Source organism: Catharus ustulatus, chromosome 11 (assembly GCF_009819885.2).
Source record: "Catharus ustulatus isolate bCatUst1 chromosome 11, bCatUst1.pri.v2, whole genome shotgun sequence".
Lineage (NCBI taxonomy): Eukaryota > Metazoa > Chordata > Aves > Passeriformes > Turdidae > Catharus > Catharus ustulatus.
Genome location: NC_046231.1, coordinates 19,848,410 through 19,873,756, shown reverse-complemented (window position 1 = coordinate 19,873,756; position 25,347 = coordinate 19,848,410). Strand labels below are relative to the sequence as shown.

General features: G+C 49.1%; 2 protein-coding genes and 1 long non-coding RNA gene across 7 annotated transcripts in view; 1 reads left to right on the top strand and 2 right to left on the bottom strand.

The window, feature by feature from the left end:
• Positions 1-451: 451 nt before the first annotated feature.
• Positions 452-1,627, bottom strand: LOC117001494. Of its 2 annotated transcripts, none has more exons than XR_004419062.1 (2): positions 1,206-1,627; positions 452-661 (listed from the first exon to the last, which is right to left on the bottom strand). It is a non-coding gene; the product is annotated as an uncharacterized LOC117001494 (long non-coding RNA). The 2 variants fall into 2 exon arrangements; XR_004419063.1 differs by having other exon boundaries at positions 452-639.
• A 100-nt stretch (positions 1,628-1,727) lies between these two features.
• On the top strand, positions 1,728-23,869 carry KLHDC4 (kelch domain containing 4). Of its 4 annotated transcripts, XM_033069407.2 has the most exons (13): positions 1,728-2,104; positions 2,984-3,075; positions 3,787-3,865; positions 4,610-4,708; positions 6,727-6,863; positions 11,283-11,375; positions 11,688-11,847; positions 16,307-16,388; positions 17,571-17,779; positions 18,776-19,187; positions 19,587-19,709; positions 22,826-22,893; positions 23,557-23,869. In XM_033069407.2, the coding sequence occupies exons 1-13, from the start codon at positions 2,006-2,008 to the stop codon at positions 23,629-23,631; spliced, it is 1,728 nt and encodes a 575-aa protein (XP_032925298.1). In that variant the 5' UTR covers positions 1,728-2,005; the 3' UTR covers positions 23,632-23,869. The 4 variants fall into 4 exon arrangements, with proteins under 4 accessions (XP_032925298.1, XP_032925299.1, XP_032925297.1 ...); XM_033069408.2 differs by lacking the exon at positions 22,826-22,893; XM_033069406.2 differs by lacking the exons at positions 22,826-22,893; positions 23,557-23,869 and adding an exon at positions 19,958-20,216.
• JPH3 (junctophilin 3) overlaps positions 22,923-25,347 on the bottom strand; it is a 53,098-nt gene continuing 50,673 nt past the window's right edge. Inside the window, exon 5 of the mRNA XM_033069405.2 lies at positions 22,923-24,846. Coding sequence (XP_032925296.1) covers positions 24,766-24,846 — 81 coding nt within the window. The 3' untranslated portion in view covers positions 22,923-24,765. The remainder of the gene's footprint in view (positions 24,847-25,347) is intronic.

The window sequence follows — 25,347 nt, the reverse complement described above, 5'->3', positions numbered from 1 at the left end:
TACCTCAGTGGAGATCCTCACTGGTTTGGGGTGATGAAACCCCCCTGCTTCCAGGAAATGAGGGGTTTTGTGGGAATTCAGTGAAAAATGGAATTATTTTATTCCTTCTGCTCCCTAAGAAACAACCATGGTGGCAATTTTGATGTGCAGTGGGATGAACTCTCAGCTAAAAGGTGCATTCCAACCCCTATTTATACCCTTAGGTGTTCAAAGTAGGTGTTTTCCCAGGAATTTTTCCCTAGGCTCAGCATCTGCGTGAAATACCATGTAAATAATCATTATTCCTTCACCTCTGAGGGAAAAGCAGCTGCTTGGCACTGCCTGACAGTGCCTGTACTTCTTTTAGCTCTCCAACAGCTCAGGATTTGGAGAGTGGCCTGGATAAACCCCATTCCCAAAGGCCTGCAGCTGGAAATGAAACCACTTGCACAATGCCACAACCCCTGGGGAATTCTGCTTGTTTAATTTTATTTTATTTCCACACAGGGCCTCCCCCAGGCCTGGCTCACGTCTCAGGTGATGGAATTAGAGAATCCCAGGATCACTGAGGTTGGAGGAGAGTTCCAGGATCATCAAATCCAACTTTTGGCTGATCCCCACTTTGTCACCAGCCCGAATCCAGGTGGGTTTGGGATGGCCCTGGAGAGGGAGATTCCAAAAACTTCCCTGGGGTTATAAGTGCATGACACATTGTTGGCTTTTTGCAACTATTGAAATAAATGCTACATGTATAATGTTAAAATAGCGTTTCTGTATAAATACAGTTTTTTCCTAATAGCAAAAGTTAAGCATAATTTTTTTTAGAGATAGTAGGCTTAAGCTACCTGCTTAGTTAAAATAACAGCCTGTAAATGTGTAATAAAAACCCTGCAGCTAACATAACAATAATCAACACTGACAATTATCAACTACAAAAGGCCAGGACGACCACCCAAATTAAAAAATAATAAAAACAAAATTAAAACCACAAACCAAAAACCATGCATACTCTAAAAAACCAAACCCAAAAAATAACCATGCTAAATAGTTCTCAAAAAAAAGTTAAACTAGTTAAACTATGCATAAAAAACTATAAATATGCAACAAGTTAATGTATTATAAAACGTATTATAAAAAGCGTTCCCGAAACAACTTGCCAAGCACCCGGCCGTTTTAACCCTTTGCTTTATGTGTGTTGTCTTTTTATTAAACCTTTTAAATCTTACCAAAACAATAAAACGTGGTTTTCACACTGGGCAGCTCCAGGGCTCTGCCACCCTCACGCTGAGGTGGAACTTGTGGTTTAGTTCGTGGTTTAGTTCGTGGTTTAATTTGTGGTTGATTTTGTGGTTTAGTTCGGGGTTTAGTTTGTTTTTAGTTTGTGGTTTAATTTGTTTTTAGTTTGTGTTTAGTTTGTGGCCGTTGCTGTCCGTGCTGTCCCTGTTCCCCCCGGCCCGGCCTGCCCTCCCCTGAGGGGGGGCCATTTTGTGTGAGGGGAGGGGGCCATTTTGTGGGCTCCGCGTTCTACTCGGGGCGGGCATCACCCCCAGCGCGTCCCAGCCGTGCCAGGGCTGTGTGGGGCTGCATCAACCCCTCTTTCTCCCCGGCCCTGCGGGGCTCCTGCCGCCGCCTCGGAGCGGCCGCGACCCGCGGAGCTCCGGCAGCGCTGCCTCAGGGGCCGCCATCAGTCCTCCGCGCCGCCAGGGGGCGCTGCCGCCCGGCACAGGGAGCGGATCCGTCCCGGCCTCATCGCGGGGCAATTCCGGGGTATCCCGGTCCGGCGTGGTCCCGGTGTGATCCCTCTGGAATTCCGGGGTATCCCGGTCCGATCCCGGTGTGATTCAGGCGTGATGCCGCTGGAATTCCGGGGTATCCCAGCCCGGCGTGATGCCGGTGTGATCCCGGGGTATCCCGTCCTGCTGTGATCCCGACCCCATCCCGCTCTGATCCCGGCGTATCCCGGCCCCATCCCGCTGTTATCCCGCTGTTATCCCGCTGTGATCCCGGGTATCCCGTCCCCGCCGGCATGGGGAAGAAAGGGAAGCGTGACAAGAAGGGGAAGGGCGCGGAGAAGACGCTGGCCAAGCTGGAGAAGAAGGTGTCCCGCCGAGCCAAGAAGGAGGAGGTGACGGGAGCGGGGCCTCTGGGCAGGGGGAAGGAAGGCTGAGGACACTCGGGAGCAAAGAGCCGATCCTGAGGGAAAAGGGGGATCAGGGAGCCGTGGGTTGGATCATCCCGTCCCCATCCCTTGAAGATGTCACAGCCTTGTCCAAACCTCCTTGAACTTCAGGGATCCCCGGCGTCCCTGCGAGTGTTCCAGAGCAGTTTGGGCAGAGCTTGGAGCAGGCTGGGGTAGTGGAAGGTGTCCCTGCCCATGCGACACGATGGGATTTAAAATCCCTCACTGTAATTCTAAGCAGAATCTTGCTTAGATGCCCTCAGATCCCTTGTGTATGACAGGTGTAAAAGAAGAAAACACACTTTATGAGTCCTCCTTGCTTTCCATCCCCTTTATCCCTTTCATGAGAATCTTTGTTTCTGGCGCTCCTACAGGGACTGCTTGTGTTTAACCCTCAAACCAATAATTTTTCCCTGGTTAGAACGTGGTGTTCATGGCCTAATTGAAAGCTTAAAGGCGTGGCAGTGCCCCTATAGACATCTGGCTGCAGGGAGAGCTGATTCCAGCTGCAGAGGCAAAATTCCCAAGCTTTGGAAATCCCTGCTTGGAGCACAGCTTCAGAAAAGTGGCCTGAAGGGAGGAGATGAGCAGTGGGGCTGGCTCAGAACCTCCCTGCTTCTGCCCTTGGTCAGGTTTGGGGGAGCAGAGTTTGGGTTTAATTGAGTGAAGTTGGAAGGGAATAAAGATACACGAGGTTTCTTGGGATATAAAAGAGTTTTCAGTCATTTTTCTTTTTTTAAAAAAGGGAAATAGTGGGAGTGAGTGCTGGTTTCATGTGTGCTTCTGTGCATGTCAAGCTGCTCATGTGTGGGTTTTATTTTCCAGGAGGATCTTGAAGCCCTGATAGCAGAATTCCAAAGTTTGGATGCTAAAAAGACCCAAGTAATTGAGTCATCCTGCCCACCTCCTTCACCCAGGTGAGAGAATTTGTGTGAGGCTTTGGCTGCCACTTGTAGAGCAGTTGGGGATGCTTTTAGTGACATTTACTGATACATTTTTTTTCCCCAAGAGTGGAGGGTATAGCTGATATCTGCAATTCTGAAACACCTGGAATTCATGATTAAAAAGAGACTAAAAGCCTTTTTTGGGCATCAAATCCAGGCAAAGCAGGGTTAGATTTCAGGGCTTTGAGGGAAAATAAAAGTGAGGAGGAAGTTTTGGATTTGGACTAGAAGGCTGAAGGGAATTCATGAGGTAAAAACCACTTTGTTAAGTGGGGTTCACAAATTTGGGGTATTCAGGAGAGCAGTGAGCAGCAGCAAGGGCAGAATAATGACACAGATAAATGGGGAGGAGACAGCCCAGAGTTCTGTGCCCTCATAAAAGTCATTTTTGTTCCTGCCACCCCACATTAAAATTCAGGAGCTCACGTCAAAGGGGGAGTTAAATCACAGAGTAACGTGTGCTCCTGAAATAGGAGAGCCTCTCAGACAGTGCCCAATTCATCTTGCTGGAAGTTTTGGAAGAAATTAATTTCTCTGGAGAAGTTTTTAACCCTGGGGTGAACATCACAGCAGATGATGGAGAGAGCTTTGGGGCTGGAGGGCAGAGGTGCTGGTGCCTGAGTTAAAGGCTCCAAGGTTCAGGTTTTTAAGGTTTTAAGCTTTTTCCATCCACTTTTCTCTCAGGCTGAACTGCTCCCTCTGTGCTCACCCTGAGAGAGACGAGCTGATCCTTTTTGGAGGTGAATATTTCAATGGCCAAAAAGTAATGTATACTTCATTTTCTTCTTCTTTATCCCCCCCTCCCTCCTTTTCCTGTAATTTGCACGGCTCTCATTTGAAGGGAAATTCAAGGCAGAGTCATAAAATATGTATTTGTCCCTGAAAGAGAGCAAAATAGCCTTTTAATTCTGCCATGGCTCTGTCTCATGGCTGAGCAGTTGGCAGGAAGGAGACACGCTGGAACCCATTAAGGAGTCAGAGTGATTGTCTCAGCATCAATATTTCAGGGCTTCATAATTTCTCCAGACTTAATTGTAGCCATATCTGCCCCTCATTTGGGATAACTGGTGAAGAATCTCTTGCTCTTCTCCAAACAAGATATTTCTGCACCTTTGCTGCTGGCTGCCTTGGAGATGAGAGCAAACACTCTTTTTTCTCCTGAATTTCTGCAGGTTGCAAGTGGTGATTGTGGAGACAAACTGCCCTGGGAAACTCCAGCCTGGCAGTGATATTTGGCCAGCTCAGAGTTACCAGTGGGATGAGCTGAGCTAACTCTGCTTTTTTTTACCACCTGGAGCTGTTTTTTGCTCTGGAGTTGTTTCCATCTTTTGAAATCCTTGTATCTCAAGCTGTCCCAAGTGGTTTGGGAAGGAACATTCCAACCCAGGGGAGTGCAGGATCTCCTTGTCCTCCCTCCCTGCCCTCTGAGGAGGTTGTGCTTTGCAATCTTCCCCCACATCCCCCTGTGCAGAGCTGAGCTGAGCTGCTGTTTCCTCTCCTGTCACAGACCTACCTGTACAATGACCTGTACATTTACCACATCAGGAAGAACAGCTGGGCCAAGCTGGACATCCCCAACCCGCCCCCGAGGCGTTGTGCTCACCAGGTAAAGCTCTGGCTGCCACAGCAGCAGCTGGGTTGTTCTAAAGGTCATTTGGGAGGAGGGTTTGAGTTTTTTCACCTCCTGAGGGTTTCTCGCCTCTCTTTGTTCTCATTATTGGCTGCTAGTGGTGTCACTTCAGCTTTTCTGTCCAAGGTGCTCTGGGTGTCCTCTGGAAGTGTTCAGTGTGGAATGAAGATTTGGGGTTTTCTCTGTTGATTTGGCAAAGCTCAAGCAGAACTAGGTGGGAGATCCTTTAGAAATGAATTCTCTTTGCTGCATTATACAAGGACCAGCTCAAATCCATAATCCCTGAATTTTCCAACTGGGATTTCACCAAAGTTCCATTGTTCCCTTCATGGCCACAGCCCTGCATCCATGAACATCCCAGACACTGCCAGTGCTGCCAGCAGGGAGCACTTGGGCTCTGCTCCACAAATCCAGGTCACTGGCTGTCTGTGAGCATGAACCATTTGGGTTTGTTTCCCTTCTGTGAGCACCTGCACAGTAGAACTTGGACCAAAGACTTGTGTTTTTTGCAGGTCTTTGGCCCTCACCAGCTGATAGATTTTCTTACCTGCTGCAGCAGGGTGACTGGTGCCTTCCCAAAGCTGCCATTCAGGATGTGAATGTCCTTTTCCTACCCATCCCAAAGCTCCCTGGTAAGACCCAACACCCCAGTTAGGTTCACATCCCCTTATGTTACAGAATGCCAGTCTTGCTCTGAGCTTTCTGTCCTTGAATTGAAAGATTCTGACTTGATTTTTGGGCTACTTGGTGTTGTTTAAAATAGAGCTTGGTTTCAGCAGCTAAATTCCAGTAGCCAGCAGGTGGCTGTCGAGCAGCTCAATCCAGAGGAAGCAGCTCAGGAGCTGCAGCTGGATCAGAGCAACAATAAACTGAGCAATCCTGCTTCAGCAGTGTCTTCTGTCTGATAATTCATGATGGTTTCACAGGGCACACTTCAGCCTCATGAGCTGACTGCTTTGTCTTCTTTGGGGCTTTATATTGACTGCATAACTCAGAGTGAAACAGAAGTTTCTGTGGGTGCCAGGTGCATGTTTGCAGTTTTATTTGTCATCCCTGGTCTCTGACACACAATGCACAGTTGGAGCTGAGGTGAGAGGAGCTATGGGCAGGGTTTGGCAGCTGTTCAAGGGAAAGGTTTGTCACGAATTTCAAGCCAGCTCTTGGAAAGGTCACCCACAAGTATGAGCAGGCTGTTGCATAAACCTTCCCTTTAAGCTTTTAAGCACTGGATGCCCATGGAATTCAGGCACACATCCCCTTTGTTCAGGTAACTTCATGTTCTCACACATCCTGCCTCAAAGCACACCCTGGATTTTCTTATTTCATCATTTCATGTTTGGGCTGGTTTATGGCAGGGCATGGTCCTATGTGGACTAAAAATCTTTTTTTTGCTGAGAGAGACAGGAAGGGAATGAAACCTTGTGAGGAAAGAGCTCATCCAATATTGAACTCTGATGGGTGCCCTGGAGAAAACACAAATTGAAATTTGCACAGCCACAGCATTTCCTTCTTGGGATTCTTTCCTTCTTCCTTGGTCCTAACAAAGATAATTTTAGTGGAGTCTTGCTCTTCTTGCTTTTAACTGGCATCTTGCATGCCAGAGGTGTTTTGGTGCTGCTCTGTGCAAAAAAAAAAAAAACCAAAACCCTTTTTGCTATGACACAAAGCAGTAATAGTCTCTCCTCTTGTCCAAATGTTGCACATTTCCTTCTGTATGGGGTGGGGGTTTTATGTTTTCTTTTGTTTGGTTTTGAACAATTTTTGTTGCATTAATCCCAGGATGTTTCCTGGGAAACTTGGAGCTTCCCACCTCCTCTGGGAAGATCCCATCTCCTTGGCCAGCTTTCCCTTGCCCTAGGGGAGGTGAACTAAACCATGAGCACCTTTTAATCCAAATTCTCCCTTCATCCCCAGGGAGCTGCTGCTGTTCCTTGGGTTTGGGAGTTGTGTGCAGGTTTGGAATGCTGCTCTGACCCAGCTCTTCCTTCCTGCAGGCAGCTGTGGTGCCCACAGCTGGGGGGCAGCTCTGGATCTTTGGGGGGGAGTTTGCCTCTCCCAACGGGGAGCAGTTCTACCACTACAGAGATCTCTGGGTCCTGCATTTGGCCACCAAGACCTGGGAGCAGATCAAGTAAGTGCTGGGCCCTGATGTCTGGATCATACTGAAATGTGGATTCAGTGTTCCCTGAGGTGTTCAGTGACTCCTGGGTGTTGGTCTCAAGTTTGATTCCTGCTGCAGTGCTGTGATTTCCCAGCTCTCCCTTAAATCCAGAGGTGCCCATGCTCAAAGGGGAGAAGACACCTCCAGAAAGAAGGGGGAATGAGAGATATGTTCCAAGTCTGTTGAGAACAAAACTGTTTTATTTCATACCTGATTTTTTGGGGTGTGGGTGTGTGCCTTGGTGTTGCTGAACTAAAGGGAAGAATGTCATGAACAGCTCTCTGTTCCCAACCCTGGCAGGTGCAGATATCCAAAACTCTGTTTTCCTGGGCTCCTCCAGTGGGGGCTGTACAAGACCAGTGCAAGGATCTCCCAGTTCTAACATGCCTGGAGAAACCAGTTTGTATCTACCCAACTGCACTCCTGGTGACTGGTAAAGAATTTGTTGCCTTGAGATTCCTTGGGATAAACAAGGCAGTAATTCAGGCCTGTCAAAGGAAACATGTGCCAAAAGTTTGTGACAGGAATGAAGGTGTAAATATTTTCAGTGGATCTGGCCCAAAGTCCTCTGTTGATGTTTCTTTAACCTTTGGCTCCTTGCTTTGGCTGCTCATGTTTGTATTTGTGTGAGAGGAGGGTTCTGGTGAATAGGAATAATTCCATGTATCCAATGTGCTGCCAGTGTTACCTGAGTAAATTCCAGGTACAGACTAGTGTGGGGTTTGGGAAATGCCATTTTAGTGCAAATAATAAAGTAATAAAATTAATTATTCATGAAGAAATGTCTGGACAAGAGAGGCAAAGTTTCTTTTTTCATAGGAAGGATGACAGGTGCCCCATCCCAGGTGGTTTGATGTGTTGGTTTGTCCAAGATGACCCTGCTGTGATCTAACATGGAATTGTAGGAAATGTGCTTATTCAACCCCACAGTTCAGATCCCAGACAATGCTGTTGTCCTTCCTGGCCTACAATTCCTGCCACAAACCATCCTGGTGCTGTGAGGGTTTGATTCTGAAACACTTGGGAACAGAAAACCTTGAATGCCTGTGACAACTTCCCAGTGCTGGGGAAGCACAGCTCCATTTTCTCCTAGCACAGAGCACAGCAGTGCCAGGCTGCCTGACAGAGGTAAAAGTTGCTAAATTTAGCAGGATTTAGCTGAGTTCCCTTGCATTTTGCATGCACAAAGATGATCCAAACACAGCAAATCCCAGCCTGTTAGAAGTTGTGCCAGCAGCTGACTCTGACTTAGTGCAGCCACCTTATCTTGTGTGTGATGCACGAGGTTTCCTCAGTCCATGAACTGTTTGTCACCCTTGCAGCAGCAATAGTTTAACCTAATTGCCTGATTCCTTCCTGCAGAGAACATTCCCACTCAGCTCTGTGTGGCCCAGTGCACTCCCTCAGGGAGAGACATCCCTGGGAATTGGGTTTGGGAATTGCCACATCCCTCCTCTGGAGCTGCCTTCTCTGAAATCCTGCACTGCTGCTGATGCTTCCTGCAGGGTTTGGTGCTGTGTGGTGCTATCAATTCCCCAGTTTCACCAGTGGCTCTTTAACTGGAGCACTCCCTGCCCAGCACAGGGTTGGATGCCTCTCCTTGCTCACCAGAAAAATCAGGTGCTGCCACAGCAGGTAGAAGGTGATTAAATAAAGGGTGTTTTGGTGTGAATCAAGTAGATTGTCAGGCCAGAAATGAGTTTGGTAGATCAGGATCCAGCTGTACAACTGTGGATTGGCTTTGCAAGGGTTTGGAATTGAGGATTTTTTTTCCCTTCTCTACTTCCACCTGAGTGTCCAGACCTGGGCCAGGATCTGTGTGTGCCACTGAGCCCAGGACTGGGACATTCCCAGGTGAAACAACACAAATCCTGAATTCAGCTCCTCTGCAGGATAAAAATGCTCTGTCCTCAAGTGCCCCTGTGATGGAATGTTCTTTTATCCCTACTTTTATTATTACTGAGCATTCCCAAGCTTCACCTGGATGAAGAGGCAGCTCCTGCAGGCTGAAACCACTGGGACAAGTAATTCATGAATTTGGGGACTGAATTCAGCTCTGGTTTGTTACTACAAGTCCCAGAGTAAATCCACAGAAAAAGAAAATTCCTTGTGGAGCAGCTCAGATCAGCCTCATGCTGTACATGTGTAGAGCCAGTCCTTAGCCAGAGTTTTTCATCTATTTTAAAAAAAGTCTGGAGAATTTACAGCTCCCTCCCACATGTCTGCCTTTTGGTGTCAACCCCATGAAATAGAGCATTAATCACAGAGTCTGGGAAACCATTTCCAAAATGTTTCTTTGGGACCAGAGCATGAAGCAGGTAAAAGGGAAGAGTTTGTGTTGCAGGAAAATCCTGGAGTGGGAATGAGGTTCTGCCATTTGTGCCTTGGAGTTAAATCTACATTGGTGGGAGCTTTGTTAAAACACATAAATGAATAAACCTGAATTGGTTTTGAACTTGGAGGAAAGCTGTTTGAGAAACAAGGCATAAGATATTCTCTGAGAACAGAGTTTTAGTGCTCATGTTGGGTTTTAATTCAACCTCTCCTTAAAAAAATAAAAAGATGATTTACAAAGTGCCATCCTTTGGAATAATGACACAGGGAGCTTTGTTACAGCAAGAGAAAATAATGGTTTCAGATCTTGATGAAATTAATACCAGAGGTGCTGTTCTGCAGGGTGATACTTAAAGATCCAGTAAATGCTTGGAAAAACCTCCATAAAGAGTCCAAGCAATCAATATTAATTCAGTCTTCCCCCAACGCTGCTGTTCTGGTGGAGTTTCTCATTATCACTGGGGTGAGGCTGTCATTTTCCATGCTGAATGAGGGCCCTCATTTTCTCTCTCCACAGAAATCCATCACCACATCCCCAGCTCCCTGCTGCCACTCCAAGTGTGGCCAGGGGGGGTTGTGCCTTTAGGTTTTGCTGTTTTCAACTTGAATTGTTTAGGTTCTGAGTGTGCAATCACTTCCACACCTTAAGGCTGCCTGTTGGAGGAGTCTTGCTGGGCTCAGTGCTGCCAGCTGGGAATTTTGGGAGGGAAAATGGGATGGATTCATCCATGGAGGCAGAGAGCACACACAGCAAACCCTCTTTGGCCTGGAGGTGGCTTTGTTGGAAAATTGTTGGGGTTGTTTTTGTTGTCTCTTGTGTGATGCTGTGGGTGAAAAGGATTCCAGGAAGGAAGGATTCCAGGAAGGAAGGATTCCAGGAAGGAAGGATTCCAAGAAGGAAGGAAAGGAAAGGAAAGGAAAGGAAAGGAAAGGAAAGGAAAGGAAAGGAAAGGAAAGGAAAGGAAAGGAAAGGAAAGGAAAGGAAAGGAAAGGAAAGGAAAGGAAAGGAAAGGAAAGGAAAGGAAAGGAAAGGAAAGGAGGAAGGGAAGGAAGAAAAGGAAGAGAAGGAAGGAGGGAAGGAAGGAAGGAAGGTAGGAAGGATGGAAGGAAGGAAGGCAGGTAGGAAGGAAGGAAGGAAGGAAGGAAGGAAAATCCATGTTGGAATGGGGTCCTCAAGAGCTTTTTGGATGGGACAGATGGAGGGGGTGTTGCTTGTTTCTGGAAATGGAAGCAGCGCATTTAACTGAAAGGTCAGGAAAGCTTGGAAGAGCAGAACAGGAATGTGTGGCTGCTTTTGGGTGTGTGATCATGGAGTGAGTCACAGAATCATGGAATGGTTTGGGTTGGAAGGGATCTTAAATCCCATCCCATTCCTCCCCCTCCATGGACAGGGACAACTTCCACCATCCCAGATTGCTCCAAGTCCCATCCAGCCTGGCCTTGGACACTTCCACAGCTTCCCTGTGCAGGAAGAATTCCTTCCCAACATCCCATCTATCCCTGCCCTCCTTCAGTAGGATAATGATGACAATGATGATAATGACTTGTTTTGCTGCAGTGCCTTTGTTCCTGAGGAAATCTGGGTAATTCCTGAGGTGTTGTCACTGGTTTGGTGTCATTCCCAAACTGCAGGTGGATGAGTGAAGGTGTTGTGGGTACATGATTTCCTGAGACACTGAGGGAGGGGGATGTCAGAGCCAGCCTTTGTCTCCTGGTGCTTGGAGAAAACATCTCAGTTTGGAGCTTCCCTGCAATTGTTCATTAAACTGTCCTGAAGAATCAGCTCCTGAGTCATCCCTGAAAACACTTTGGGTGCTGTTAGGGTGGTTTATCTCTAGGAATAAAACTGCCTGTGTGCAGTCCCAAGAGTGAAGAGCCCTCATCCTGTTCTGGGGAAAAGCAAACAGGATTGAGGCAGCCACATTCCCAATTGTCACCAATTCCAGGAGAGGCTGAGCTCAGCCAGCTCAGCTGCCAAAGCCTTCAATGAAAATGTCCTGAGTCCCCAGCAGGACAGGGGGTTTTGCTGATAAATGGAATTTCTTTGTGTTTCAGGGCACCAGGAGGGCCCTCAGGACGGAGTGGACATCGGATGGTGGCCTGCAAAAGGCAGCTGATCGTTTTTGGGGGTTTCCATGAGAGTGCAAGGTGGGTGCTGGGATTGCTGGGAATCCTTAAAAAAGGCAACAAAATTCCAGCAGGGTGTTAATGGGAGGATTATCCTCAGCAGGACTGGGACTGGACTAGATTTTTGTGTTAGAAAGACAAAGGATTTTGATTTAAAGTCTTCAGGAGTGGCAGAAATCCTTGCAGCATGGAGCAGCTGCCCATCCTTGCAGCCAAAGCTCAGCCCTGCACTCTTGGCCTCTGAATTTTGTCAGATAAACCCCTGCAGTGGGGGCTCTGAAGTGCTTTTTATCCTGTCCTGAGTGTCCCCATCACCAAATGTGCTCTCTGCAGAGATTTCATCTACTACAATGATGTGTACACCTTCAACCTGGACACCTTCACCTGGAGCAAGCTGGCTCCTGCAGGGATGGGGCCTGCTCCAAGGTCTGGCTGTCAAATGACTCCCACCCCTGAGGGCAACATCATCATCTATGGAGGCTACTCCAAACAGGTAGGGGACACTTTGTGCCAAGCCAGGTGTTGTCCACAGGCTGGGAACCAAAACAGCCATTAGAATTTTCTAATTCTGCCTTTTTTTTCATGCAGTTCTGCTGATTGAGGGGCTAATCTTGGTTCAGATGATTTCTCTATTTTCCCTGCTGTTCTAATGCAACAGAAAGAATTGGTATCATTGAGGGAGGAATAAGCAGCTGGGAGAAATGACATTTTTTTGGCAACTGAAAGCAATCTCAGGTATTCCTTTGTGCTTCAGCACTTGCAGGTTCAAAGCAGCAGTTGCCAGGAGACTTTTATTTTGTGCCATCAGTGGCAGAGGTGAGGGGGCAAACTCAGTAAGCCAAAAAAGACTTTTGACAAGCACAGGCTCCCCCTGCTCTGCTCCTTGCTCAGCTGATCCTGGGAGTTGATTCCAGGGAGCACATTCCTCGTTGAGCAGGTGTCCCTGTGGCCATGCTGGGCTGCAGGAAGGAAGGATTTCAGTGAGCAGGTATCCCTGTGGCCATGCTGGGCTGCAGGAAGGGTTTCAGTGAGCAGGTATCCCTGTGGCCATGCTGGGCTGCAGGAAGGAAGGGTTTCAGTGAGCAGAAGGTTCCTGCAGAAGCTTTTCATGTTGGGAATGCAGGCAGAGGCCCCAGATCCTGCTGCTCCCGTGAAAGGCAGCAGGGGAGGAGGACACCTTGTTCTTCTGAGGGGAATAAATGAACAAAGGAGGGGAGCAGGGAGAGGAGATTTGGTCTCTCTGTATATTTAGAAGCATTTGTGCCTGCTCAGGGCCTGAGCTTTGGGCTCTGCCTCATCAGATGTGCTGGATTCAACAGCAAACAACACACAGAGCCTTTTCCACTGCAAGGGCTTTGTCCTCTTCTCTGTCCTGTGTCCTCACAGGGAGGGTGGGGAGCAGCAGCTGTGGAGCTCTCCTGCAGCAGTTGGGTTCCAGGTGCCCCATGGAATGGAAAACTCGGTGTTTGCTGTTGGTTCTGTGTTTGCAGTTGGTCCTGTGTTTGCAGTTGGTTCTGTTCCACTGATAAAAATGAAGGAAAAGAGATGGGGGGAATGCAAAGCTGCCCTCAGCTTTTAGCAGGGCAAGGATGAGAGCTGAGGGAAGTTCTCTGCAGCTTGGAAAACAGCTTTTCCATTAGGACACTCCACTAAAGCAGAACAGCCATTCCATTAAAACAAGAGATTTTTAATAGATGTTTAAAATCTCCTTCCTTTGTCATGTAGAGAGCTCTGTGCTTCTCTCTGATGGGCCATTCCTGCCTGGCTCTGCTTCTGTAGCACAAACTGACCAAAGCTCTGCACAGAATTTTCTCTGCAGCCTTCAGCATGCTCCTGAAAATTAAATTCAGCAGGATATGGCCCCTCTAGGAGAGACCCAATTCTGCTAATGTGTGGCTATTTAATTCTCATTGTGTCTTCACTTAGAGCTGATTGTGGAGCTGAGTGTCTGGGTTTGCTTTGAAGTGAAGAAAATGTGTTTGCCTGGGATACTCTGGGGAGAAGGTAGACAAGGAGAAAACAATACTTAATTGGAGTTACAGCTCCAGGACAGGACTTACTCCTTGTCTCCAGTACAGGTACTGCAGTCAGGGGTGCTGTGAAGACATTTGGGGGAGTGTGAAGACATTTTTACACCTGAAACCAGGCAAATATCCAAGCAAAGCACCATTCATCAAGTGCAGAGTGTTCTAAGGGCTAAGTCACACATGTGATGGGAAATCTTGAAGGGAACAGGAGAGGAAATCATAATAACTCTTCTTTTTGACTAGGAACATAATTGGGCTGTCACATTGCTGGAGGAGGCTGTGACATGGCAGGACTGCTGTCCTGTGATGGGCAGGGAAGGCAGGAACAGAATTCTGGTGCTGCTTTGATTTCCTCAACTTGCAGAAGTGATGTGGAGAGTGTCTTCTCAATACCATGTCAGTCCAGAGCTGAATTCCCTCTGTGGGACCTGGATTTAAAAGTGTCTTTGCTGGCTGGGGGAGTAGAGGCAGAAAGGATGAAGGGACCTCCCTGAGTCCCTGCAGGACTTGCAGAGCCAGTCCTTGGTCCCACACACCTTTGCTGTGGATTTTCCTGAGCAAACCTGGAGCTTTCCCAGGGTGGGAGTGCCTTGAGATGCTGCCTGGTATTTCCAAAAGCAGCATTCTCAGCACAGTGGTGCCTCTGCTCCTGTTTCAGCAGCAGCCTGGAGATGATGAGGAGAATTTCTGTGATCTCCTGAGGAAGGGGATGGTGTGGGTGCTGCCAGCTCTGCCTAGAGCAGAGCTCACAGTGCCCAGGGGAGCTCAGAGCTGCTGTGCTGCTGATGCTGAAGATGTCCTCAGCCCTTTGCTGTGCTGGGGATGGGGCTTGCTGCAGTGAGCTGCATTTTGGGCTCTGTGAAGCACCAAGGCCTCTCCATTGCTAGGCAACAGAGGGGCTGGAGCTGCTGCTGCTCCACCTTGCAGGTGCAGCCTACAGGGGAGGGCTGGAGTTACAGTTTGGGATGCCAGAGATGGCTGGGGTGTGGGGATCTTGTTGTTTTGGGGTTTTTTTTTTAGTGGCAGGCATCACAAAGCTGAAGGGGATTCTGCTGGAAGATGTGGAAGTGCCTGAATTGGAAGGTCTGGTGGGACTGGTTCCCTCTGTAGCTCTGCCTGCTGAAAACACTTTTGCTCTTTGGATGTTTTTGGACATTGTTGATCTCCTATCAGACATTTTTAGCACATGGAAGATCCTGGTTCCACTTCTCAAGCTCTCTGTGCCTCAGTTTCTCTGCAGTCTGTCAGCAGAGCTGGAATTTTCACTGATGGTTGTAAAGCTCCTGTAACTCCCCCTGTGCCTGCATGTGCAGAGCCCAGGCTGTCCACAGTGCATATCCCAGCCAGCCTTGTGCTGGAAACAAACACCTCCAACTCCAGAGCACTGAGTTTTTAGGGAGCAGGAACCTCTTGTGAATGATTTGCTCAGGGCTGATTTGTCCTGCCTGGGAGGGGATGGATCTCTCCAGCACTGGAAGTGTCTGTGACAACAAAACCTGACTCCCACTCCACCTCATGGGGGTTTTCTGAGCCCAGGGAGCTGTGTCATGTTGCACACACAGGGAGCTTTTCAGCAGAAAGGAGTGTGGTTTTTGCACACAGCTTGGATGGTTGTGGAGCCAGCTGCTCTCTCATGCAGTGCTGTGCTCCTCACACTTCACCTGGGTGGAGTTGTGCAGAGCCTGGAGCTCTGTTCTCCCTCAGAACTGAGCACCTTTCCCAGGAATTGGATAGCAGGCCCTGAGCAACAAAACCTGCCAGGTGCAGGTGTGCAGCAGGACTCTCACCCTGAGGGCTGCACCTTTTAATCCCCTGGGACAATTTATTCCTGCATCCTGTGGTCTCCATGCAGCTCATCTTCCTGAGGGCCCTGGGATGCCCTGCTGGCATCCTGGGAGCAGAGTTCCTCATCCCAGCAGTGCCATGGCCCCAGGGGAAGGGAATTACAAGGAAACAGGAGCTGGGCATGAGGGATGGGTGGATAATGACTTTATGAACACATCTCCTGCAGTGGTGTGGCACAGAGCTGCCTTGGAATGCTGCTGTTGCCATGAGCACTGCAGTGGGAGAGGAGCAGGGGAACCACACTGAAATTCTGCCATTTCATTGCTTCTTGAGCTTTCACCTTGTCCTTGCTGCCTTCTCTAGGGATGGCAGTGGGGTTTCTGTTCAGGAGGGTGAAGCTGTGCTCAGGGCTGTGTGGGACCCCAAATGGCAAAGCTGGCAGGGGGACAGAGCTGTCACAGCTGCCAGGGGGACAGAGCTGTCACAGCTACCAGAGGGGACAGAGCTGTCACCTCTGCCTGTCCTGTGCTGGCTCAGGGGGTGACAGGGTGGTGAGGTCACTGCAGATCAGAGCTGCTCCACATCCAGGCAGAATTCCAGAGGGCCTTGGAAGCCCTGCAAAGTTGTCATGTCCCACTTTGGGGAGTGGGAATCTCTTTTTTAGGAGTTAAATCAGCCCCTTGAGAGCACCTGCTCCTGTCTGGGGCAGAGTAGAAGGCAGGACCTTGGCTCTTCTGTTTCCTCAGTGCTGCCCATCCTTCCTTTGTTTGCAAAGCAGTTGGTTTTAATCCCCTGTGACAATTTATTCCTGCATCCTGCAGTCTCCATACAGCCACAAATCCCCAGAAATCTGTGCTGCAGCCTGGAGAGCCCTTCCTGGTGCTCAGGCAGGAATCCTGGCACATCACAGGAGTATCCCTGCCTTGGATCCCCTGCTTTGGATCCCCTGCCTTGAATCCCCTGCTTTGGATCCCCTGCTTTGGATCCCCTGCTTTGGATCCCCTGCTTTGGAGCTGCCTGATGCTCCAGAGTGGCCTCTCCTTGCCCAGTCCCAGAGTTTGCATTTTCAGCTGGATCCCCTGTGTGATGTGGCCACTGGAGCTGTTCCCCTGAGCATCCCTGTGTTTCCTTTCCCTGCAGAGAATCAAGAAGGATGTGGACAAAGGCACCCTGCACACAGATATGTTCCTGCTGAAGGCTGAAGGGGCAGGCAAGGAGGAAGGTGAGCACTGGAAATCCTCTCCTTTCCTTGGGATAACACACCAGAAAACCTGGAGCCAGGTTCCCCTCTCAGGGATAACCTCTGTGCCCCAGTGTTGGCTCAGGAAGAAATCCAAGAAAAGAGATTTTAGTGATTATGTTTGTTTTTCAGTTTGTATGTGGGAGGGAATTAAAACAACATTTCCAAATTCCTGTTTGTGGGACATTTTGATCAGTGCTTTCCTGTTCCACAACAGAAAATCTTTGGGATTGCAGAATTCTGCTCTGGTGGGATATTCCTGGCTCCTCAGCTGGAGAAGGGAGAGAAAATCCAGTGGGAGACTCATGGATTGAGCTGGGGACAGGGAGAGATCACTCAGCTCTTTGTCTGCTCCAGGCTGTGCCCATTCCATGGGGCCCAGTCCTTGTGGGACAGATTGATTCATTGTGAGACAGATTGATCCATTGTGGGACAGATTGATCCATTGTGGGACAGATTGATCCATTGTGGAACAGATTGGGGGTCATTGGTTATTTTGGATTGCAGTAGGAATTCCATCTCTCATTTTCTCCTTCACTCTGGCAATGGGGCAATTTCCTTGGAGCTGAATTTCTAAAATGTTCAAACTGTGATTGATTTGTGCAAACCTGAGTGTCTGGGATGGGATTTGGGGAGGAGGGTTGGTCAGCAGCACTGTCTGGATTCCAGGCCCTGTTTGCATTATTCCTATTTATAGTTTTACCTTATTGGAATTGCAGTTCCTTTGGAAGCTCAGGGCCTGGCTCTCCTCCCAGCCTGCATTTCAGGGATTTGCTCTGAGGTCAGAGGAGAAAGGATTGGAGAGAAGCAGAGGGATAGAGCACAACTCTTGTCCTGCTGCTGAGCCCTGTTTTAAGCCTGGTTGGGACTTTGGGGGATGATTTGTGTTTATTTTTGGGGGTAAGGCAGCAGTGCAGGGTGGCAGAAAAGGTGGAGAGGGCTCCAGGGAATAACTGAGGGACATTTGTTGGTGCTTCTGATCAGGCTCCTGTAAAGGTGCAGACACTTCCAAGAGTCTCCTTGCTCCAGCAAGCTCTGAAAACACCCTGGAGATGCTGTTACCCCAAAAAAACCCAGATATTTTTATGGAGCTGTCCAAAGCAAGGCAGGGATTCTGAAGGCAGGCAGGACTCTCTGTGTTCTCACTTTTTGTCTCCATTGCAGACAGGTGGAGCTGGAGTCGCCTCAGCCCCTCTGGAGTGAAACCCCCTCCCAGGTCTGGCTTTTCTGTGGCTGCTGCTCCCAACAACCGCTGCCTGCTCTTTGGGGGGGTGCAGGATGAGGAGGAGGAGGAGAGCATCCAGGGGGATTTCTTCAATGACATTTATTTCTACGACATCGGCAAGAACCGCTGGTTCCCTGCACAGCTCAAGGTCTGGATTAAACACAGGGATTTCAGTATCTCACACATCTTTTGGAGATTTCACTGCTTGTTTGGGTGGGAAGGGACCCTAAAGATTCTCTCAATCCACATTCCATGAGGTTGTTCCAAGCTGGACACTGCAGGGATGGAGCAGTTTTCTCTCTTGGAAGGAATCCTGTGTTTCTGGTAGCTCAGGGTGCCCCTGAGCAATCCCTCTCCTGCAGGAATCAGGCTGCTTCATTATTGTGGGATGCAAAATGAAGCAAAGCAGCTTGAGAACATATTTCTGGAGTTTTGCTGAAAGCCCACTCCAGACCACATGAGTCTGACATGAGGGGAGTTCACTAAAAGCTGCTGTGAAGAGATTTTGGGATCAAACCCCTCCCTCTTCTCCCCAGTGCTGATGAGCTAGCAGAAGAGATGAAATGTTAACCTTGGCTCCAAGAGCTTCAGAACTCAGCTCAGCTCTTTGATTGTGTTTGAACCACTCTCACAGGCCAAGGGAGGTGCAAACTTCTCCTTCCCTCTGCCCCTTCCTGCCTTTGTTCTCCAAACAGAGAAGTCAATCCCATAATAACAGGCAAACAGCCTCTCAGCTGGTTGCTCCATCCTTCCCCAACTGATTGTTTTCCAGCCCTTTCATAGAGTTCTTCCAAGACCTGGAGTGCTGCCTGGTAATGGGCTGTGATTTAGCACCCAGCAATTGTTGTGATTTCAGGAAATGGTGGGTTCCTTTCCCTTGGCACTGAGCAGTGGCCTCTGTGTGTTTGTGGCACCTGGGAGCAGGAGAGCTGCTCCTCTCTTAACAGGAAGCAATTCCACATTCCAAATCCTGGAGAATCTTCACTGTTCCTTGTTTCAGGCTGGGAGAAACTGTAGGAAGAATTGCACTGATCACTTGAAACTTAAAATTGTGATGAAAAATAGGAATTGTTGCAGCATCCACGCTGTTTGTCCAAACTGCTGTTGGGTGCAGTTCCCAGCAAAGCTTTCATTGCTGTCCCAGGGCCCCAGGTCAGAGCAGAGGAGGCGCAGACGTGGCAGGCAGGCTGAGGCTGAGGCTGCTGGGCAGGAGGAGCTGCAGCTGCCACCCCCCCAGGGACCCCTGGAGATCGTCAAGGAGGTGGTGGCAGAGGATGGCACCGTCATGACCATCAAGCAGGTGATCCCTGGAGCTGCAGGAGACAAGGACAGCTCTGGCTCAGAGGAGGAAGATGAGGAGGAGGAAGGTGGAGCTCTGGGGCAGCCTGTGGAGCCATGCCCACGCTGCAGTGCCATGGTGGCAGTGAAGCACGGGGTGCTCTATGTCTATGGGGGGATGTTCGAGGTGGGAGATCGCCAGGTGACCCTCAGTGACCTGCACTGCATCGACCTGCACAGGATGGAGCAGTGGAAGGTGCTGCTGGACATGGATCCAAGTGAGTTCTGCTCCCTGTGCCTTCAGGGGAGCAGCACTGGGGGGGGGAAATCAGCTGGGGGTGTTTGAGTGCAGGTTTTCCCTGCACAGAGGATGTGTGGTAGTGCAGGGTCCTGGGTGTGACCCAGGGGTCACAGAGTCAGCTCTGATCTGTGACTTGGAAACCCAAGAGCTGTAGAGGTGACATGAGCCATCCTGGGAATCCTGCTGTGCCAGCCTTGTCCACTCCTGCAGGGCTTGTCACCCTGAATCAGGGCAGTGAGGGCTTGGGGGCATCTCCTGGGGTTGTCTCTTTGTACCTTAATTCCCTCTTCCACCTTAATTCCCTCTTCTATCTTCTATCTTCTCTCTCCTCTCCTCTCTCTTCTCTCTCTTCTCTCTCTTCTCTTCCTCATCACAGAAACCCAGGAGTGGCTGGAGGAGTCAGAGTCAGGTGAAGAGGAGGATGATGATGATGTGGAAGGTGCAGAGGGAGGGGAGGAAGAAGAGGAGAGCTCTGAAGAGGAGAGTGAAGATGAGGAAGGTAATTATTGATAAATGCTGTCTCCATACTAATCTGGGGTGGGGTTCAGTGCAGTGCCTGGTTCTGCTGGGAGCCTGGAAGGTCTCCCTGCATCCAGGAGAGATTTCCAGCAGGATCAGCTTTGCTGATTGATTGCTCTTGGAATAAAGGAGACATTTTCCTGGTTACTGGTAGATTCTCAGACTGTCACTGCTGTGGCCTGGCTGGTGTGAGCAGTGTGTGAGCTGTGTGTGTCCCTCTTTGCCCAGGGGAGCAGCAGCACCCAGCAGTGCAGCCTGGGGAGCCCCAGCCCCAGTACCAGGCCAGGACAGAGCAGTACTGGCTCAGGCTGGCCCGCAGCCACATGGGCCCCGAGGCCAAGGACAAGAAGGTGCTCAAGGTGGCTCATGCCATGGCCAAGACTTTCTATGAAGATGCCATCCAGACGTCCTGAGGCTGCTCCAGGAGGGAAGGAAGGTGCTGGGAGCAGTGGGGAGCCCTGCTGAGCTCAGGTGTCCATGCTGGCTCCATCCTGTGCCAGCTCTGACCATCCTGGGGGGATGCTCTGGGGCTGCTCTGGCTCTGGGAATGCTGTGGGAGGCTCCTGAGGAGCAGGATTGCTGTCCAAGCACTTCTTCTGCTGAGCTTGGGCTGTACAACACTGGCTTTGTTGTTCCAAAGTTGGTTGTCCAGACAAACTGTGCACATGACAATGGTTCACTGGTCCCAAATTCCTGACTGGGGCCAGGATCTTCCAGAGCTTCCTACAATAAACTTGGTTATATCATCTTGTTTTGCTCAATAAATTCCATCCCAACTTTTGTTCTTGTTTTCCTCCTGGTGTGGAAGAGGGATTGCAGTCCTGCTGTGAGCTCTGCAGGCAGTGTGAAGTGCACCAGCAGCTCTGAGGTGCCTGGAAAAAACCTGGGAATCCTTCCTGCCTTACTGTGGTATGCACTCACAGAATCCTCCTCCTTTTCCATGCTCACTGTAGTTTTTCCTTTGTGGAATCTCCCAGTTGAGTTTTCCCCCTGTTGACCCATCTGTCCTGCAGGTGACCTCCTCATGAGCAGTGAAATATCCACCTGCAGCCCCCACTGAGGCCAGGAAGGAGTGAGCTGATCCAAGGAGTTTTTTCCAGCCCCTCTCCTCAAGGCCTCCCTTCCCTGCCAGCAGAGCAGTGCTGTGTCCTTGGGGACAACAGATGGCATTAAAGTGCTGCCTGGAGGTGCCACCAGGGCTGGCTGGCCTGCTGCAGGGAATTCCAGGTGCCCTGGGTGTTGCTGTGGCAGGGCCATCCCCAGGGCTGCAGCTCTCCAGAGAGCAGGGCTGGGATCCACTGGGATAACTGGGACAGAAGGAAGATTAAACAGAGCTGACAGGGAGCTTTAATTGAGGTGAAAACATGTCTGCCAGGGAGGGACCTTCCCCACAAAATAACAGGTGAGAGGTGCAAACAAACCATTTATTGATGGGCTGGGGAAGGTGAAAACAAAGAATTTCCTGTTCATCTTTAATCCAGGAAGGAATCCTCGTGCTTGCTCAGTCACTCACCCTGTTGTCCTCTCCCTTGGGTAAAATCACATCTTGCTGTGCAAAGTTTTGGGGGATTTGGCACTCTGTGAGGGTGGGGAGGCCCTGGCACAGCTGTGACTGTTTCTGGATCCCTGGGAGTGTCCAAGGCCAGGCTGGATGGGATTTGGAGCAAGCTGGGATGGTGGAAAATGTCCACAGCAGGTCTGGGATAGGATGAGCTTTAAAATCCCTCCCAACCCAACCCATTCCACAATTCCATGATCCTACAACTGCTGCAGTCAGTGAGGAGCTGAGCTGTTCCCTAACCCAGGACAAGCTGCCAGTGCCAGGATTCTGTTCCATGCAAACCCCTCAGCCCCAGCTCAGGAGATCCCAGAAATCCCTGCTTTCCATCCCTGCCAAAGCTGCTGGGTGTAATCAGTGCTGAGGTCTCAATGAGAGCGGATCCCACCCTGCTCCTGCCTGCTCCTCCCCTTGTGATGCAGTGGGGATGTGTTTTCCTGCCACAGCTCGGCATCTCTGCAATCTCAGGCTCTGGAGAGTGCTGGGATCTGGCTTTGGGTACAAAACCCAGACAGCAGATGGGCTGGGGAGCAGCTGAGTGCCACAGGGGGTTGGTTTGTGTCCCTTCCTTCCTTCTCTCTTCTCCCAAGGATGCAGTGCTGGACCAGCCCCTCTCACACAGGTGGGATCCAAATTTCCCTTCCCAAATTCCCCCTTTGCAGTGCAGCCTAAAAAACCAAAAATCATCCAAACCTTCAAGTGACCAAGTGCAGCTGCCAGGCTGGACATGAAGCAGCAGGGCTGGATAATTTCCATGGATTTATGGCCCACCTTGATGGGCATTTTCATGGGTTTGGGTAGATCTGCAGGAGCCAGGTAAATACACTGAATTACCTCTCCCTCTCTGGGCTGCTTCTCAGGAATATTTCTGGCCTTGGGCAAATGTGGAAAGCCCAGGACTGAGACAAATGGCTCAACTCCCCAGGATTAAGAAAGGAATCATTATTTTGGACCATGTGGGTTGGGAGCCAATTAATATCAGTCTGTGGCTGTCTTTCCTACTGAGCAAAACTCAGCTTGATGAGTGGAACAGAGAGCTGAAAAATCCAAGCTGGATTTATGCTGGTCCAGGGGCAAGAGCAGGAATAATTAGGCAGGCACCAGTGGGAAAAATCCAGTCAGGAAACCACCAGTGCTTTTATTTGCTGGATAACAAGAGGCATTTTGGTGCTGTTTTACAGATATTTAAATATCTGTGTCTGCTCTGTTTGACCTGCTCCTGACAGGACCTTTGTGTAAAAAAAAAATAAAAAAAAAAAATCCTTGAGAGTCTTTCCAAAGAGTAAAAGCAGAATTCCAAACCCCAGGGGTGAATTCCCAAGGCTGCAATCCCAAAATGTTTTTTGGGTTCATTTCAAGTGTGCAGCAAGCGTTGAAGACGGGAAAAAAAAAAAAAAAAAAAAGAAAAAAAAAAAGATGACTAAGGAGCCAAAAGGAAAATCCAAAACAACACAAAAAAAGGAAGAGGTGGGAAGATGATGGACAGTTACTGTGGAGAGTGGAATTTCAAAATTATCCTTTCCCCTGTCCACCCATAGCCCTGTGCCTGGAAAGGGAAAGGAAGGAGAAGAGGAAGCAGAACTGCGACAGGAGGGAATCAGACCATGTAAGGAAAAGAACTGAATTTAACTGGCACATGCTCTAATCCTTAGTTTATTTCTGGTTAAAAATATAGCAATCCAGTGCAGTGTAATAAGAAATCTGCTGAAAAGGTAGCAGAGAAACAGCTAAAACAGAAGCAAAGCAAAGCTGAGTCCACGAGTCCGGGCTGGATCCAACAACTCTGGACGTGAATGTGGAGGAGGGCTCGTCCCTCCTTCCCCACCCCCAAAATCTGCGAGGGTCTCACCCCAAAATCTGCGAGGGTCTCACCCCCAAAATCTGCGAGGGTGGCCTTTGGTCCCTGGCCCTGCCAAATCCCAAATGTGCTGCTGGTGGTGGAGCTGTGGGGAGGGAGGGGAGCTGTGAGAGCACGCGGGGTGATGGGGACCAGGACAGCTCAGAACAGGGACACGGCATCTTTAATGAGTGTGCAGCTCATCCGTGGGGACAGGGAGGGGACAGAAATCAAGGCAGGCATAGTACAAAGATGGTAGAAACGAACAAATTGAGTGACATAGAAAAAAAAAAAAAAAAAAAAGAAAGAAAATACATCCTTAGAGGCTGCCATTGCCAATGATGTTTGGTTTTTTTTTTTTTTTTTTTTTTTTTTTTTCCTTTTTTTTTTTTTTTTTTACTTTTTTTTTTTTTTTTTTTTTTTTTAATACAGGGACATGTTGGAAGCTGGAATATACATCCTGCATTACAAAGTGCAAAATACTACATGCTCAGAGCCCAAGCATGATGTCTGAAACAGTCCACAGCAAGATGTAAGAGACAAACCCACCACCCTCTCCCTCCTCTCTGGGACATGCTCCAGCTGCTCCTCCCCAGGTGCCTTTGAGAAACAGTTGGATTTTGGCTTGCTTTTGTTTTATTGTCATCCTCAGATGATGGGAATTGAGCCCTCTTGTCCCCTGTGCCCGTTTTTGGGATGGGCTGGATGCTCCTCACCAGCACAGCACCCTCAGCTGCTCCATCCCTGCTGCTGGGTTTTTGGGGGGGAATTTTCAGCCAGGAGAAATTGGCTGTGAATGAAAAGTAGCTCTGGGTGCTTTTCCAGCCTTGCCATGGGTGAGGAGCAGCCTGGGGAGGAGGAGTGAAGGCAGGAGGGTGCTGGGGCTGCTGCTCACACCTCGTGTTCCCTGTTCCCCCCTGCCCCGAGGAATTCTGCAAAAAGCCAATTTGTCTTTTAAAAACAAGGATCAGGATGGGGCCTGTTCTCCCATTTCCCCATCCAGACAGGGTTCATCCCTTCCCTGTGCTCCTCTCCTCCTCCCCACAGCAGCACTCCTGCATTTCCAAAGGGTGAAAAGCCTGGTTTTGCTTTTCTCTCCCATTTCTCATTAAAGCTGTTGTGGATTTCCCTGGGAAACTCAGCCTGGAGCATCCCAGAGCCCGTCCCCACTCCACCCAAACTCTCCCCATGGTCCCATCTCCCCTTTGGGGTTCATTGCTGTTGTTACAAAGACAATTTTTTTGTTGTTTTTTTTTTGGGGGGGTGAGGAGAAGGGAAACGAGGTTTTTTTCCTTTTGTTGGGATTCCTTCTCATCCTTCCCAGTGTTGGGGGGGCAGAGTGTTGATAGCATTTTGCCATGCCACACAGCATAGTGTTATACAAGCAAAGAATTTTGGCTAAAATCCAAAAAACATTACCCAGGAAAAAAGGCAAACTGTGAGTGAGACTCGATCATTTGTTGTTCTTCTGTGAAAAGACTTGGAAATTGTCGAGGACAGTTCCACTTATGATTTTTTCCCTTTGATTTTTTTTTGTTGTTGTTGTTTGGTTCTGGTTTTGTTTTGTTTTGTTTTGTTTGTTTGTTTTTTTCCCCCATTCATACATGTAACTGTTATTTTTGCAAACAAGACAGTCTTGAATTAGATGAAAAAGTTAATAAACAAAATGGCGACTCCAATATTTAGTAAGATCACCATGACTACCAGGATGGGAGCTGAACCCTGCAAGAGAAAGAGAAGGAAAGGAGTTAGATGGATCCTCAGCACATCCCAATTTCCACCTCCCAAAGTGCCCAGGAACCCTTGGAGGGATTTTTAAAGGAACCCTTGGAGGGATTTTTAAGCTGCCAAACAAACACTTGGCTGCACCCCCTGATGGATCCTGGATCATCCCATGGGAATTCTGACCTTAAAAACAGAACTAAAATTGGTTGTTTTATCAGGTGGTCAATGAAAAGGAAGAAAATCCCAAAATATCAAATTATATGGGATCTTAGAGTGGTTTGGGGTTTGGGGATGGTTTGAAGTGTCCACAGGATATTTCCCAATAAACACAATTATTTTTTCTGTTGTCCTGGACATCAGGCCAGCACACAGGGGTCCATGTTCAGGCAGAATTTTGGGAATGCTCTGTTAACCTTTCCTGAGTTTATTTGGACCCAGTGAAGCTCCTGGGAACTCCCTGGAGTGTCCAAGGCCAGGCTGGATGGAGCTTGGAGCAAT